This window comes from Urocitellus parryii, chromosome 11 (assembly GCF_045843805.1).
Source record: "Urocitellus parryii isolate mUroPar1 chromosome 11, mUroPar1.hap1, whole genome shotgun sequence".
Taxonomy (NCBI): domain Eukaryota; kingdom Metazoa; phylum Chordata; class Mammalia; order Rodentia; family Sciuridae; genus Urocitellus; species Urocitellus parryii.
In genome coordinates this window covers 28,179,077-28,195,450 of record NC_135541.1, presented here as the reverse complement: position 1 = coordinate 28,195,450, position 16,374 = coordinate 28,179,077, and the positions used below count along the sequence as shown (strand labels likewise).

Genomic DNA, 16,374 nt, shown 5'->3' with positions numbered 1-16,374 from the left:
ATCATGTTTATCTGCTTCTATACCGTGCAGTGTCCAACCCTAACCAGAGACACACTACGAGTTCAGAGCTACTGAATAAAGGAACACATCTCACTCATTTCTCCCCTGCACCTTAATCAGAACAGGCATTGGTACACATCTGTAGCACGAACCAACCCTTGTGCCCGTGTATGTCCAACTGCAGCCACAGCCTAGGGTTGCAGGGAGGGCTGTCAGGGAGACTTTAGCCCTGCACATTGGTCTACATACCTCTGTCTGCACCATTGCAGGACGCTGTGTGCGCAGGGTCTTCACAGTCTGGAACATGTCAACCACACCCTCGTAGCGCATGCGTTCCAGGACAATACTCAGAGTGATGAATACTCCCGTGCGGCCCACACCGGCACTACTCAGAGAAGAGCCAGGTCAGAAATTCTGCTCACCTCTGGCAGTGGTATGCCAGGCTTTCAGGCCCACCCCCAGCCCTGATGGGGACAGCCCCACCTGCAGTGTACTGTGATGGGACCGTCCTGCCCAAACTGCTCCTTGGTCTTGTGCACTTGCCCGATGAAGTCTATGAAGCCCTCTCCTGTCTTGGGAACACCCTGCTCTGGCCAGTCTGTGAACTGGAACTGCCGGATTGTCCTCGACTGCCCATCCTGGGAGAGGTGGGCAAGGTACAGGGTTTAAATTTGTGTCTTAGGCTACAGTCCCTCTGGGCCAGGTTGGGGGAGTACAATAACACAGGCATGCACTCTTGAAGTCATTACCCATGAAGCCACCCAGGAAGATAGGTGCACACTCCCAAACCTACACTCTCTTTTGATTCCTGTAGTTAAGGTACTGTGAGGGCAGCCCCTGCCCACATCTGCTCAGGCAGTGTGGTCCTTTTGTGTGAATAATAGTCTCTAACCAATACTCACCCGAGCATCTGTGACTTTGAACTCACGCAGGATGTATTGGGGCATGTTGTACTCAGCCATCGGGTCGACAACAAAGTACTGGTAGCGAGCAGAACGCTCTGCTGGCCAGTACTGGTGGCACTTCTCCTGTGGACACAGGGCCCAGCCCCCATGATCAGGTGGGGAGGAAGGAGGAAGGCAGCACCAGGTTTCAGAGGACTGTAGGACAGGATGCCTCAGGTGGTGAGAAGGTGGGGTCTGAGGCTAATGCTGATGGAGGTTGGGGTATGAAAATCTCCTTGTTACATGGAGAGTAACAAAAGGGGTGTCTCTCCCAAGGGTGGCTGGGTCCTTAGGGGAAGGGGTGGGCTCACCCTGCCCATCTCCCGAAGTTTGGTCAGCATGACGATGATGGTGGAATTGTGCTCCCATAGCATGCGCCAGAAGTCCTCGGTGCTCTCTGCCAGAGGCCCCTGTGTAGCTATGTAGGCCTTCTGCTGTCTGGGTGGACATAACACTGAACATGCTGGAGGTGCTGCTGCCCCCAGTCTCCCCTGAGATTGCCTGGTCCCTTGGGGCCCTGCACAGAGCACCCCTCCTCTAGGAAGCCCTCCCTGCTTTACTCGGCCCACTCTGGTCTTCTGGGTTGGCCCTACCATGTTTCCCCTCATCCCCACCAGCCAGGCTCAGGCCTGGGCACTAAAGTGCATGGTGTGGCAGGGACAAGCCTGCTGACCTATAGCCATCCAGGAAGCTGGCATTGATATAGTCAGAGCCTTCCACACCACGGATGGGCTGCAGACACACCCGGGTCAGTTCATAGGGCATGATGTTCACCAGGCGGTTCTTGAACTTGTTGCAGGGCAGGTTGGCACTGATGAAGCGAGATGTGTGGGCCTTGGAGCTGGCCAGCAACTATTGACAGGAAGGGTCTGATCAGGTATGGCGTCCTTGGGGAGCCACGGGGGTTCTGTATAACCCAGTTCAGGCCCACTGGAGCCCTACCTTGAATTCGAGCTCCATGGCAGTCACACTCTCCCCTGGAGGCACTTGGCCCAGCTTCTGGATATGGGCGTAGAGGTTGCGGGCAGGCACCTCTGTGTGTCCACATGTGGCAGCCTCCAACAGCGCCTCATGGATGAACACATACTGGTCCTCTGTCTGCACCATATAGTTTCTCTGCGATCTCATGCATGTCACATGGCCATAGATGTCAACTGTCTTTTCATGCTTCATTCGTTCCAGCATGGCATCGATAACGATGAAGCAGCCAGTACGGCCCACACCAGCACTGCAGGACATGGGCTCAGCTTGGGTTGGAGGTCCCTGCCTCCCACCCCACTCCCTCTGGTGGCACCATACCCTCTCACCTGCAGTGTACCACCATAGGCCCTGCATCTAGCGGGTTGCAGGCTTTGACCCGTCTCAGGAAGGCTAGGATGGGAGTTGGGTACTCGGGAACCCCATGGTCTGGCCAGGCCATAAACTGGAACTGACGTAGCTCACGCTTCTCACTAGAGCCACTCTGGGGAGCAAAGTCAGGAGAGATGCAGTGACTAGGAGTCTGCCTGCCACACACCCAGGGCCAGACTCAACACTCTTGGATAGATTCAGAAACCATACAAGGCGCCCTGAAGAAGTTGAGGAAGTTCTTGTATCACCCCCCACAACCCCCACCCCAGTCCTTGACCCTCTGATACCTACACTGGTCCCCAACTCTAACCCACCATACTCAGGCCTCTGTCCTTATATGGACAAGTACCATGGCAGAGTCATACCTTGTGGAGAGCAAAGGTGCGCATAGTATATGTGGCCAGCTCCACAGTGTCCAGCAGAGTCACCTGAATGAGGCCGTAAGTCTCAGTGCCACGAGCTGGCCAGTACTGATCACACTTCACCTGCAGAGGGAAATATAAAGCAGGGAGTAGGGCACAGGTGATGATGTCAGAGAGTACACAAAGGCCCAGGCAGGCAGAAGCAGAGAGGAAGGCCCAGCCTATTGGTTAAAAGATCCTCCAGCCCTGAATTCTCAAATCCACTGTCCTGCTGGGCACAGTGGCATATCCCAGTGACATGGGAGGAGGCTGATGTAGAAGGATTGCAAGTTTGAGAACAGCCTTAGCAACTTAGTAACAACCTGTCTTTTTTTTTTTTAAAGAGAGAGAGTGAGGAGAGAGAGAGAGAGAGAGAGAGAGAATTTTTAATATTTTTTTATTTTTTAGTTCTCGGCGGACACAACATCTTTGTTGGTATGTGGTGCTGAGGATCGAACCCGGGCCGCACGCATGCTACGCGAGCGCGCTACCGCTTGAGCCACATCCCCAGCCCACAACCTGTCTTAAAATAAAAAAATAAAAATAAATTAACGGCTGGAATTGTGGCTCAGTGGTGGAGCGCTTGCCTAGCATGCGTGAGGCACTGAGTTTGATCCCTGGCACCATATATAAATAAACAAATAAAATAAAGGTATTGTGTCCATCTACAACTAAAAAAATATTAAAAAAAATTTTTAAAGGTTGAGGATATAATGATAAAGTGCCCCTGGGTTCAATTCCTGGTGTCCTGCCGTCCCACACAGAGACATGCGTGTGCACACACATACACACAAATCATTTCCTCTCTCCCTCATCAAGCCTCATCACACTATGTCACTACCCTTGCCCTCACTGGTGGAATGAAGGCCATAATTGAAAATTATTTATTCAAGACCAGATCGCACCAGGCACATTTTCTGCCAAATTTACCCATAACGTTTATGCCCCATTTTCAAGCTCTGTAAATTTTATGTTCCATTCAATGGTTTGCAGTGCAAAAGCAGATAACAGCAGCTCCTTCCACTAATTAACTGAGGAGATGTGTTAATGCCCCAGGAACACTCCAGCATCTGGGGAACATGTGAACACCCTGGGAACTAGCCAGCAACTGGGGAACATATTAGCATTCCAGTAAATGACAGCATTTGGTGAAACACATTAATATCCTAGGAACCCACTAGCATCTGGGGAACATGCTACATACATCCCAGGAACACCCCAATACCTAGGGAACATGACAGTACTCCAGGAAAGCAACAGTGCTTGGGGAATCCCTTGAGGAACGTCTACCCACAGGGACAGAATAAGGTGTCCGATGTCACCTGCTGGCTGAGTTATTTCCTGTCCACCTCCTAGCAGGGCCCTTCAGTCTCACCCGGGACTTCTCCTCCAGCCGCGTCATCATGACCACAGTGGCTGTACGCTGTTCCCACACCATCCGCCAGAAATCACCCATGGTCTCAGGTAGTGGGCCCTGTGTGGCAATGTAGGCGTTCTGCTTGCGATAGCCATCGATGTAATTGGCATTGATGTAGTCACTCCCCGGGACACCTACAGAAGGAAGGGGATATGGCAGAGCATTTACTAAGTGCCCCTAGACAAGAGTACCATGCCTCAGTGCACTCGAGACTCAGGGATGGCCTCCATAGCATGAGTCAGCCCAGATAGCAAGGGGGAGGTGAACAAGGGCTGGGAGGAGGCTCTGCCCTTGGCTCACCATCGATGGAGGTAAGGATGACTCGAGAGTGGTCGTAGGCAATGACATTTGCGTAGCGGTTTTTGGGCTTGTTCACCTCCAGGTTGGAATTCTCCCATGTGAACTGCTGTCCAGGGTCAATGGACTGCGGGGGACAGAAAAAGCAGGTGGAGTGAGGGGTGAGCAGAGGGACACTTACCCCCTGCTAGGAGACCCTGCCTTCCAAGCTGTGCTTACATCCTGTCTTCACTTTGAAAGCTGCACTAGCCCTCTACCAATGTTGCTGGTAAAGCTGAGCAGCACCCCTAGCCACAGCCACGGAGTTGCCAAATCTCCTAATCAGGAAAGTGATGCACCGAGGAGTCCTTTAACCATGGCACCAGATCTCCTTGTTTGGTAGAGTACACTGGGGTGGCCAGGGGAGAGGACTGTGCATTCTATGAATGAAATGGGCACAGACAGATGGAAGCAATAGCAGCACCCTTGGCCAGACTGAAAACTATTGAGTGCCCTGGACACTGTGCACCACCTTGCCTGGCTCTCTTCTGCCTCTTCAGCTGTTTCTTCTCCATCTGCTCCCCAGTGCTTGCCCATCTGCAGGTTGGATACAGCTTCCTCCAGGGATTCTCCCAGGCCCTCTCCTCACTCTGTCCCCTTTCCTGAATGACCCCTACTGCTGGCAGGATTCTTGCACTTGTATGCTGGAGCTGTCCAAGACCCTGGCTGCTGCCCAGGAGCTCTTTCCTGAGTACCTGGCAGCCTCCTGGACAAGGAACTCATTGGCCCTTCAGTCTTAATTCAAAGCCACATTCATTAGCTTCCCTGCCAAATCTGCTCTGCTGGTGGGACTCCACCTTAGTGGATGGCACTATCATCCATATCCCAGAAGCCCAGGCCAGCACCTGCCAAGTCTACCTGAAAACCTCCTCACAGCCCCTCCTATTGACCAGCATTCTGGTGCTCCTCCCCTCCTCAGCTCTCCAACCTGTTGCCATCACCCTCCCTCTTCCTCCATTCTGACCCACTCTTAATGACCCTTCAGACATTTCAAAAATGCAGATCTGAATATCAATTTTCTGCTTAAAAGGCTCCATGCTCTCTATTGCCTCAGCAGTAATGGTAATAGCTAACTGTCAATGGGAGCTTCTGGTGTGCCTGGCACTGTCGTGAGTACTCCGTATTTTCTCATCTAATTCTATATGAGATGGGTTCTGTCATAAGCCTCATTTTACAGATGAATACATTCCATAGTACTCTGCATTGCATGCAGCATCTTTCATATTTTGGTCCCAGCCTTGACACACTCCAGGGGACAGTGCCAGTGCTACAAGAGACCTCCAAGCACAGCCCGACGCTTGGACTACCTCAGTGCTTTCAACCTCCCTTCTCTGTGCATGTTGGTCATACTTAATACAAAGACATATGGATTTGGTCACACATTCAATGCTAATTACCTGCCTGCGTGTTTCCCAACTGATTGGGTCCTAAGAGCATTTGTCTCCATATCCCCAGCACCCAGCACAGGGAGTGGCATACACTTTAGTGCTTGCAAATGTGATAAAAGACTAACAGAATGTTAAGGATGAGAGAGCTCTGGGATCCTGGCTGAGGGAGAGCCCTAAGCAGCCTTGAGTGGCCAGAGTGGACTTCTGGGTAGAAGAAGGTTTTACAGGATAACCCAGAGAAGAGGACAGAACAGGTAGTAGGTGGCAGGGGGATTGCTGTGATCAGAGGTCTTGTGAGCTTACACAGTGAGGCCCATCCTCATCAGAAGAAGGGCAGGGATGGGACATGGCATAGATGAGTCCAGGTGGAAGACCACTTCTGGTCAGACAGACAGATAATGAGCAGACAAGCCCCAATTATGAGCTTGTTACTTGCAGTGAGGCCACCTAGAAAGCAGGCCGCAGTGGGTGCCCTACCATAGAGGCAGCATGGTTCCTTTGAAGAAGGAGTGTTCATATGTCTGCCTGCCAAGCTTGATTTTCTCTTTGGAAACCTGGCTTAACACGCTGGAAATCTGCCTGGCCTCATGGCCCTTAGAAATGCAACCTTGGTATCCTGGGACACTTCCCCAAACACAACTGAGGGTGAACATCTGACTGAAAGGGGAGCAAACTCTCAGGTTAGGCTGAACCAACTCACCCAACACTTATATGTCAATAGTGTTTTGAGGTCCATGTCAGATGCTGGGAAAGAGTGATGGACAAGGCAGAAAAGACCTCTCCATGCTTACTACAGGAGATGGGCCTCTCCTTTATTATTGCCTTCTTTAACAAAGTCCCTCCCAAGCTGGACGGCCTAGAAACATTCAGAGTCATCTCCTGCCACCAGCTGCGAGTCAGGTAGAAGCCCTCAGACCCTGAAATCTGAGCCACCAACAGGCCAGAGTGAGGTGAGCACAAGGAGGGTCTGAAGAGCAGGGCCTGAGCCCCTGGCTCTTCATCTGCGAGCTGTGCACTGCGAGTGCACATGTGAGCACAGGTGGGTGACAGCTGACGGGATAAAAGCTGGGCTTCCACCACACCTGCCTGGGGACAGCTCTCTTAACCCTCGTGGGTGCAGTCACCATGGGAGGCTCAGCACTCTGCTGTCCCAGGCATCAAGTGTGTGGGTAGAATGGTCATGCAGTGCAGGCACAGGCTGTCAGGTAGGCCTGAGTTGGAATCCCAGCTCCACTACTCATCAGCTGTTTTACTGTGGGCAAGTCACTTTCCCTCTCTGAGGCCCACTTCCTCACCTGAGGGGACAGTAATATAGTACCACCTCAGAAGGTTATGCGGGGAGTGAGATGATGATGCTTGGTGCTCAGCCAATGTTGGCCTGCAGTAAGCTCTTGACAAAAGCCAGCTATTGTGGCTCTTGTTACTGATCTGGGTCTGTACCCTGTGTCTGCCTCTGTTAGCATCAGGGTACGTGTGTGAGCACCCAGCATATTGCTAAAGCATCTCCTAGGTAACCACCAGAAGGTCTGGGCAGGGCCTTGGCTAGACTCAGCACCTGAGGCCAGTTTCCCAGCTGTCATTCCTCTCTGTATACCAGGAAAACCTGGAACCCTAACCACTGCTTTGACCTGGGACAAGATAGGAGCTGTTATGGGGTAGGCCCCCGCCCAGCCACATGGGACAGGGTTATGTCTCACCTCATACTCCTGGGAGAACTTGAGGCCATCATTGGCTTTGAGGCGTTCAATGTTGTCTGCCAGATCGGTGATGGGGATGGGTGGGTGGTCTCGCATACCTGGAGAGGCAGGGCACACACAGGCAGTTAACATGAGGCTTGAGCAGGATGGTGGAGACAGCCCTGATGCATGTATGTGCACACGTGAACACTGGGACCATGGAGCACTTGGCACTGGTGGCATGGAGACGGCAGCACATGCGGCAACAGGGATGGAGGAGCACACAGTGGCCAGAGGGTGGAGAGGACAGAGGGGGAAGTACATATGCTGTGAACACGTGGAAGCATGTCAGGTGACACTGTGCTGAGTGGGGGCACCAGGGCTCTGCCTGGCAGGTCTGCTTAAGAGGAACGGGAGGCTTCCTCCCTCCTGGGCTCATATTAGAAGCCCAGGTTGGCGGCAGCTGATAGGTGGAAGCTGGGTTCCCACCACACCTGCCTGGGGACTGCCCTCCTGCCCCTCACTGGCGCCGGTCACTACAAGAGACTGGGTGACACTGTTGTCCCAGACACAGAGTGTGTGGATGGAGTGTTTGTGAAGTACAGACAATGGCAGAGAGACCCAGAAGGAATACACAGAGAGAAACTGAGATGAGGAGGAAGATGGAGAGAGAGAGACAAGGATACAGGAGGGAGAGGCACCCTGAGAGCTATCAGACTGAGAAAGAAGGCAGAAAAGAGAAGTGGAGGTCACGAGGTGGGAAGAGAGGAAGGGGGCGAAGGAGAGAGATGAGGAGACGCCCAGGAGGGGAGAGAAGAGAGGAAAGGAGAGAAATGAACAAGGAAGGTAGGAGGCGATGGGGTGAGAAAAGTAGAGAAATGGAAACGACACCAAAGCCAAAGTTTCCCGAAGCGTGGGAACTTTGGAAACTAACTTGAAATATTCGGGCAACTGGGGGCACTGGAACCTGCAGAGAAAACAAACCAAAAGAAAAAAACACAATGGGGCGAGAGAAGAGAGCCCGTTAACCTGTTAACCTTTTCTGGTCACATGGCTATGAGCTCAGACACAGTGTGGGTGGGGCAGGAAGGTCAGAGCAGTGAGGAGCAGGGGGCCATGGGATAAAACCCATCACAGGCCTCTGGTCTCCCAGTAACGCAGACAGATGTCCCACCTCTAGATGTGAGTGTTCACAAACCTCATGGGTTGGTGGCCTTTCAGGGTTCTTTTTATGACCAACTATTAAGTTCAAACCAACCGTATTCCTTCAGGTATCAAAATTTGGCCTTTGGGGTAGAGGGTGTATCTCAACAGGAGTGTGTCTTTTCGAGTGCCTGCCCATGTCTCCTTCACGTGCAGCGGCCTCTAATGAGTTTCTCTGCACCCCCCCCCCCACTTCTCCTCAATCTGTGGAAATTTCTGCCCCAGTGCTGGATTGCCACACTCCCGCCAACGTCCTACCTGCCAAGGCATTGGTCCTCCCTTGAGTCTCCCACTCTGCTAAATAAATTGCTTGGTCCCTTCCTGCCATGCACAGTTCTCTGTGGCACTTGAGAGATACCTGCTCCTCATGTGACCCCTGCCCTCCTCCTGACTACTCTTCAACCATCCTCCTTGACACTGTGCCACCCTCCCTCCCTGGCTCCCTCTCCTTCCTGCCTGCTCCCGGGAAGAGCCTTCTGTTTGAGGGCTTTGGCTGCTGCATGCTCCTCAGCACCTGCCACACTGGTAGTTTCAGCCCTGAGGCTAGAGCAGAAGTCCAAACCCTGCAGGCCCACTGCTACCCGCAGTCACAGAGCCATCCTTATATCCCCCATGTGCACTCAAGCCCGAGTCCTGCTGCCCTCATCTCCTTCATTCTTCCTGAGTCCGTCCCTTCCCTCCATCCCCACTGATGCCTTCTACCCACTCAGCAGCCTAGTCTCTCTGCTCCACTTTCTCCCCCTTTAATCCCTTCTCACATAGCAGTCACAGTGCTATTTCTACAGCACAATTCTGACCCTGTTAAAAACCTTTAGTGCTTCCCTGGGACCCTCAAGATGAAGTCCCAAGTTCCTCAGCCTGCTGTCCAAGTCCCTCTGCAAGGGGACCCCTGGCCTGAACTTCTATTCACCTGTTGGTCAACTCCATATTGGAGAAACACTCAAGTAGCTCATGTGTGCAATGTCTCCACTCAAAGGAGCTCCTCCCACCCTTTCCCCTAAACAATGCCCTCATGGCTTGGCACCTCTTGCCAAGCAAGTCCTCTGCCCTGCAGTACTACTGTCCTGGTACTTGTATTCCTCACAGATCAAATCTTGCTGGCCTGCTAGGGTTGCCTGGCTTGCTCAATGTCAGAACACATGCCCTTGAACTCAGTCACCATGTTGTAAGGAAGCCCAGGTCACATGAAGAGGCCATGCCTGGATGTCCAGCTGATAGTCCCAGCTAGGCTCACAGCTGATTTGTCAATCACTTGACATCTCAATGAGCCATCTTTACAATCCAACAGCTAGGAAACTTTTCCCTTAAGAGGCCAGACAGCAAATATTTTAGGTTTTGCTTCCAATATCTACTACATCTACTGATGTCTGTCTTTCAAGTGCAGACAGACCCAGAAATGAATGGGTGAGACTGCATTCCAGGAAAACTTTATTTATAAGACCAGGTAGTGGGCCGAATTTGGCCATGGGCCATAATTTGCCAACCCCTGCTTTAAATGATTCAAGCTCCCAGCCTTCAAAGTCTTCCGGCTGAGGGCCCAAACATTCTAGAATACAGACGCTGCCCCTGCTGTGCCCTGTCTGAATTCCTGACTCATAGAAACTGTGAGAGATAATACATAATTATTGTTGTTTTAAGCCACTAAGTTCTGGGTTAATTTGATATGCAGTAATAACTGGCTCATATATACACAAACCCTCTGTGTGTGCATTAGTTCACTCATTTGTTCTGTTGTTGTGTGCTCATTTCACAGGCATTCAACAAGAACCCATTGTATACTGAATGCAAGGATGGGGGATGAACAAGACATGGTATCTGGTGCCGCAGAACTCAAAGGTTGTGGCTGAGGGAATTCCAGCAGAGGAGATCCCCAGCCATGAGTGGGGCACCCTCCCAAGAGGTGAGGTCTGTGCTGTGTGGCTCAGAGAAAAAGCAGTGACATTTCAGGTAGAAGAATCAGCCAGATAGCATGAGAGTGGCTGGGGAGGAAGGGCAGGCAGTGAGCCTTGAGCTGCAGTCCCTGTCCTTGTACAGTAGATCTGGAGCTGGCCTGTAGGAAAGGTCAGGTGTGACACCTCATTTCTCTTCCAGTTTCTTATGGGGCACTGCTCACTGCTAACATGTCCCTCTGTGTGGAGGGTCAGAGGATGGGTGCAGAGACTGGCCACCCTGTGACTGGGATGTGGGCTCCAGGGAGCTCCTTAGCCCACATTCAGAGGCCTTGACCAAAGACCCACTGGGACTGATGAGCAGCTTTGCTGCCCTGAGGAGGATCCTGGGCCCTGAGCACCTTTCCAGATATTGGATATGGGACTTTTCTGTCACTTCAGTCCAAAGAGAACAAAACTGGGGTCCTTCAGTGACCTAAGGAACAAAACCTGCAGCCTGCTTAATCTAGGCTGGCAGGCAAGCAGCCTGGGGAAGCTGCCCTACCTGGGGTCTGGTAGTTGAGTCTTCGCATCTCCACAGGGTCAGAGGAGTGGGCCAGGAGGGAGTCCTTCAGCCCAATTGATTGCTCATCCTTTGATGATGGGGAGTGGGTCCTTTTCCTAAAAAGGCAGAGGGATGTCAACCATGTCAAGGTCCAGGTCAAGGCCAGCCAGCTGCAATGGAGCCCCATGTTCACAGTTCTACCCGCCCACTGCCCCACCTCATACTACGGTCCTCTGAGCATGGAGGAACCAAGGGCAGAGCAGCCTCAACATGAAGGAACACAGAGTAGGGATGGGGTAGGGAGACAGCAGGAGTGTGGAGTAGACAGAGCAGGTAGTGCAGCAAGGAAGGAAAGGGTCACAGAGGCTGTTGGCTCCTTTGGACAGAAGGCAGGTCACTGCTGGGCAGTGGCTGCTATCCCCAAGATGACCACAGCTGAGGCAGCAGAAGCCACCAGGAAGAAACATGCAAATGACATATAAAATACACAAACATCACAGGGGACTGGGCCCCAGCTGTCTGGCTCTCCAGGTATCAGGGTAAATGCCCAGAGCAGCAGGGGAGGGACGGGAAAGGTGTCATCTAGCCAGGTAGAGTCCTGTCCCACTGGCTTCCACTTTCCCATCCACAAGGACAGGGTCAGACTATAGGATCCAGCTGCTGAGAAACACCCTGGGGCCCCTTGCAGTCTGCACATGTGTACTGGGGGAGCTGCCGAGTGTACTGCGGTGTGTGTGCATCCGGACACCGTTCCCTGCTGCTCTGCACAGTGGAGCAAGACAGTCTCTTGCAGCACTGAGGTAACTTCTCCGAGAACTGGGAGCCTGGGGAAGGTTCTGGTGAGCTCTGAGGACTCAGGGGAAGCAATGAAGCTGCATCGTGCATGTGCCCTGCGGGGAGGAGCATCCTCTGTGGAGTGTATGGAGTCGAAAGGGCAAGACAGCAACAAGGCCTGCCCCTTATGCCAATGAGGATTCGTTCTGAACCGGGGAGCCTGTTGTGTTGACTGGACAGTTTGCTGCTTAAAGCAACAGGTCAAGAGGCTTCTGGTCAGAACACCGTCCCTCCCTGCTGGCCTGACATGTACACAGGGATAAGAAGTAGAAGGGAGGCGTGTGAAGGGAGAAGGAACAACTCCTACCTTTCTTGTTTACTAGGTCCCGAAAGACAGGCAAGGACAGAAGAAAGGAATGATCATTGTTTCTGCCAAGCACTCAGCCCTTACACGACCGGGGGACGCTGTGGGATCCTTATCCCATGTGACATTCACAGGGAGGGGGCTCTCTTTTGCATAGACACCATGATCCAAATGGGAGTGGGAAGGATGAGTGGGTATAGGAGGTACTCCTCAAGGCCCACCCCTAGGTGTGAGCTCTCCAGAAGGGGCACTGGTCCAGGCAGGGGAGAGATGGGGCAGGAGACAGGCACTCCTCCATGGAGATGCGCCAGACACACAGACCAGCACACATCCTTCTGCCAGGTGCTCTCAGACATGCTTATGTGCTCTGCCCAGGGCCAAGGATTGGAGGCTCAACACACTGTACCACAGGCCTAGAATGTGTCCAATGGAGCATTCTGGAGCAGAGGCATGGCTGTGTAGGGAAAGGATGGGGTGCCAGAGAAGGCCCCCTGGGTACCAGCACCTTGAAGTGAGTCTTCAAGGACGAGGAAGCAGCGGGGTGCAGAAGGGAGAGCTGCAGAGTGGAGAAGGGCTCAGACTCCACTGTCCTGGGAACTGCATTAGTTAGGTGTGATGATGTCAAGAGTGGAGGCAGGGACCAGATTAGCCAGGTATTCAACTGTTAGATGGAAGACGCTGGGCTTTATCTTTGAAGCCACCAAAAGGTTTTAAACGGAGAGTGACAACATTAAATCTCTGTGCGTGCAGCTCAGTGGTAGAGCGATTGCCTAGCATGTCTGAGACCCTGGATTCCATCCCCAGCACAGCAAAAAAAAATTGTGAAGTTAAATCTCTGGAAAAACCTCGGAGACTTGGAAGTAGACAGAAGGGAAAACTTCAGGGGCAGGTGGCTGCAACTATCCAGAAGAGAGGACTGAATGTTAAAGACAGAGACCAATATAGTTTTGGCACAGTGGGCCTTCAGTTAATATTTGCTAAGGGAAAATCTGTGGGGATGTGTTCCTGCGCCTCGGTCTTGACCTCTCTGGGCCTAAATAGGAGAGCATGGCTGGTAAACCATGTAGGAAGAGTGGCAGGAAGTGCTGAAACTAGGGGACCAGGAAATCTTGGTGTCTGGAAGAGGAGACAGACTCACTCACACTCAGACAGAGACAGACAGACAGATGCCCAGGGATGTACACGAAACAGCTCTCTTGAGATCCTCAGCCCCTCTTCACACTCAGGCTGACAGGCACACAGAGGCTCCCCACCAGACAGGTGCATACAAGCAGACGCAGGTGCACACACAAACAGATGCTGCTGCCCATCCTGGTTTCCCACTGTGCCTGGGGGGCCAGAGGCCAGGTTGGGATGGCTGCACTTACTCCAATGCACTGTACTCAGAAAGGGCCTTTGAGGTGAGGGGCAGGCACTGTCCCCAGGGTCCCTGAGCGCAGCACTCACCTCTTGAACAGGAGGATGGCGATGACAATGAGTATGATGAGGATGACTGCCAGGACGGGGCCTGTCACCCACAGCATCTCGGGCTCCTCCTGCTGCTGGGCTGGTGTCACCTGTACCACGATCTCATCCGAGTAGGGGCTGGAGGCATAGCGCTTCTGTGGCGCAGCAGAGGAACAGCACAGGCGGTGAGCTCAGCCCATCAAACCCACCCTCTGCCCATCAAACCTGCAGAGAAGGTGCTGGGGCTGGGTTACACTGGGCTGGCCCTGGCCTGGTTTTCTAAAGCCTAAGAGGTTGACCTAAGGCTGGGCAGCAGGATTGGGTTCCTGGGCCAAATCGGGTCTGGCCTTTTGGGTCTTGCCACCTAGTGTCCTGGGAAACTTAGTACACATCTTAGGTCTCAGGGGCCACCTAGACCTGGGGTCTCCTCATGTTTGAGACTGGCCTAGTCTTAGGTCAGGTCTGGGGTCTTGGGTGCTGAGAGCCAAGCTGGCTCAGGCAGACCTGATCCACAGGTTCCTTCAGGGAGGCAAGCACGAAGCACTGGTAACTCAGGTCTGGAGACAGGGGTCGGTTGTAGAAGCCTCGGTAGCTCTTCTTGTCCCCTAGGGTAAAAGTCTCGGGGAGCACATCCACCTGAGCAGCTACATACGGCTTTAACCGTTCTGTCTGTCGCCGCCGCCGCCGCCGCTCCTCACCACCCTGCTCAATAGCTTCCAGAAGCTGGCAAAACAGAGCACAGAGTCACACAGGGTCTTTAAGCATGCTGTTCCTGGGGCCATGGCCTGGCCACTGCAGGTACATAATAATGCCAGATACCACAATGGTACCCCTCCCGCCAGCCCATGAGAAGCCTTATGGGAATCTTATCCTAACCAGAGAGACAGTTTCCAAATAAGCTGTAAGGAGAGAATAGAAGACTTCACGTGTCCCAGGAAAACAAGCTTAAGGCTCATTCCAGCCTCTCCATGGTCTCCATATACGTAGGATTCTCGAAAGTCTACAGAGCTCAGACTATAGCTATGGAAACATCCCCGCTGTTACCCACCACAGGGGATTCTCCCCAAACACTTCCCAGGCATTCTCCACAGTCTTTCAGGAGTCTCTGAATACTCTCAGAGGCTTTCCCCTAGAGTCCCTCTCTCTAGGGAGGAGACAGGCTGCCAGCCAGGGCAGACATAAGAGTGATTTCAATTGGGGTAGGGGACCCAAAAGAGTCCACTAGGATACACTCAGGGCAAGGTGGCTACTGCCAAACTGCGTGGGGTATCATTAGTGCCAGTCCCCTCCCCCAGGCACCTCATCCAGCTCCAGCTCCTCAGGTGTGTTCCATCTTGGTGTGAGCATGTTTCCACCCACACGGTCAATGGGCACCACCACGATGTAGAACCACCTGCGTGGGCAGAGCAGGAATCAGTACAGCCATCAACAGCAGCCTGCATCCATGCCCTACTCCTGCCACCAGCCCCTGCATACTTGACCAGTGAGGGGTCCTCCACTTGAGGCATAGAGAGGGCAAAGCGGCCATCCTCTATGTAGGCAGAAGCAGGCAGTGGCTTGTGTGGCAGGAGATCAGGAGCCGTGCGGATGGACACCAGGTGCTGCAGGCCTCCCGCACTGCTGCCACGGTTCATCAGCACAAATGAGTACTCTGTGTTAGGCTGCAGGTCTGCGATCAGCTTCCGCATCGAGTGCCCATCCACCTCCACACTTTGTCCATTGTACAGAATCTGCAGGAGATGAGAGGGGGAGCTTGGCAGTGCCTGAGTGAAGTTCCTACCGTGCGCCTACAAGGCACAGGATGTGAACCAGGACCCAGTTCACAGACACATGCACATGTGGACTGGGAATTGGAATGAATGACAGCACACAGAAGGCCTGTGTGGAGTGGTCTGACTGATTGTGGCCCTTACCCACCTTGAAGGGCACAGCAGACTTGTAGGAGTCAGGGACCTCCCAGCTGAGCAGCACAGATGTCTTCATTGCAGCTGCCACACGGAAGTTCTTAGCAAACACTGTGGAGGCACAAGGAGGAAGTCAGCTTTTGCTGGCTATCTGGAGTGGGGTGAATGAGCCAGAGAATGAGACATTATTGGGAAATAGGGGTTTAGGAACAGCTTCAGAGAACCAAGCACCCCCATTCCCAGCCAGCTTCAAATGGCACAGTTCAACTCCCAGCCCAAGCTCTTCCACAGTGAGCACTGAACAGGGTAGCGGATGCTACAGCACCAATTGCCAGAAATCTCCAGAAGAGCATGGGTAAAAGCTTGAACTCACAGACACCAAGTTAGAGGCCAGGTGTCAGTGGATAATGGTTGTGAGAAGCACATGGCCATACCAGGGCACGGTGGAGCATGTTCACTAGAGGTCAGTGGGTTTTAGAGATTAGTGCTATAAACCAAAGATCAGTAGGCTGTACACCCAAGAATGGTGATGGAATCAAAGAGATCAGTGGGTCAAAGTCACAAGAAATTGAAAGGTCACGCAGCAGGTCAGTAGGTCAAGGACAGCAGAAGTCAGGGGTCTCACACCCAAAAACATGGTGCCTGTTCACTAGAGATTAGTAGTCACAGTCATGAGAAATTGAGGGGTCACACAGCAGAGGCTGGTGGATCACAGTTGCCAGAGGTCAGTGGGTCAAG

At 52.8% G+C, this 16,374-nt stretch overlaps 1 protein-coding gene across 1 annotated transcript in view; it reads right to left on the bottom strand.

Annotated features, from left to right (window-relative positions):
* Positions 1-16,374, bottom strand: part of Ptprf (protein tyrosine phosphatase receptor type F) — an 83,488-nt gene that overhangs the window by 1,900 nt on the left and 65,214 nt on the right. The window contains exons 16-32 of the mRNA XM_026397720.2: positions 15,650-15,747; positions 15,209-15,462; positions 15,032-15,125; positions 14,237-14,455; positions 13,733-13,887; positions 11,149-11,264; positions 7,534-7,631; positions 4,413-4,536; positions 4,071-4,246; positions 2,660-2,779; positions 2,252-2,406; positions 1,887-2,172; positions 1,618-1,796; positions 1,256-1,382; positions 903-1,028; positions 484-638; positions 250-385 (exon numbers count right to left, since the gene is read on the bottom strand). Of these exons, the coding sequence (XP_026253505.2) occupies positions 250-385; positions 484-638; positions 903-1,028; positions 1,256-1,382; positions 1,618-1,796; positions 1,887-2,172; positions 2,252-2,406; positions 2,660-2,779; positions 4,071-4,246; positions 4,413-4,536; positions 7,534-7,631; positions 11,149-11,264; positions 13,733-13,887; positions 14,237-14,455; positions 15,032-15,125; positions 15,209-15,462; positions 15,650-15,747 (2,618 nt within the window). The remainder of the gene's footprint in view (positions 1-249; positions 386-483; positions 639-902; positions 1,029-1,255; positions 1,383-1,617; positions 1,797-1,886; positions 2,173-2,251; positions 2,407-2,659; positions 2,780-4,070; positions 4,247-4,412; positions 4,537-7,533; positions 7,632-11,148; positions 11,265-13,732; positions 13,888-14,236; positions 14,456-15,031; positions 15,126-15,208; positions 15,463-15,649; positions 15,748-16,374) is intronic.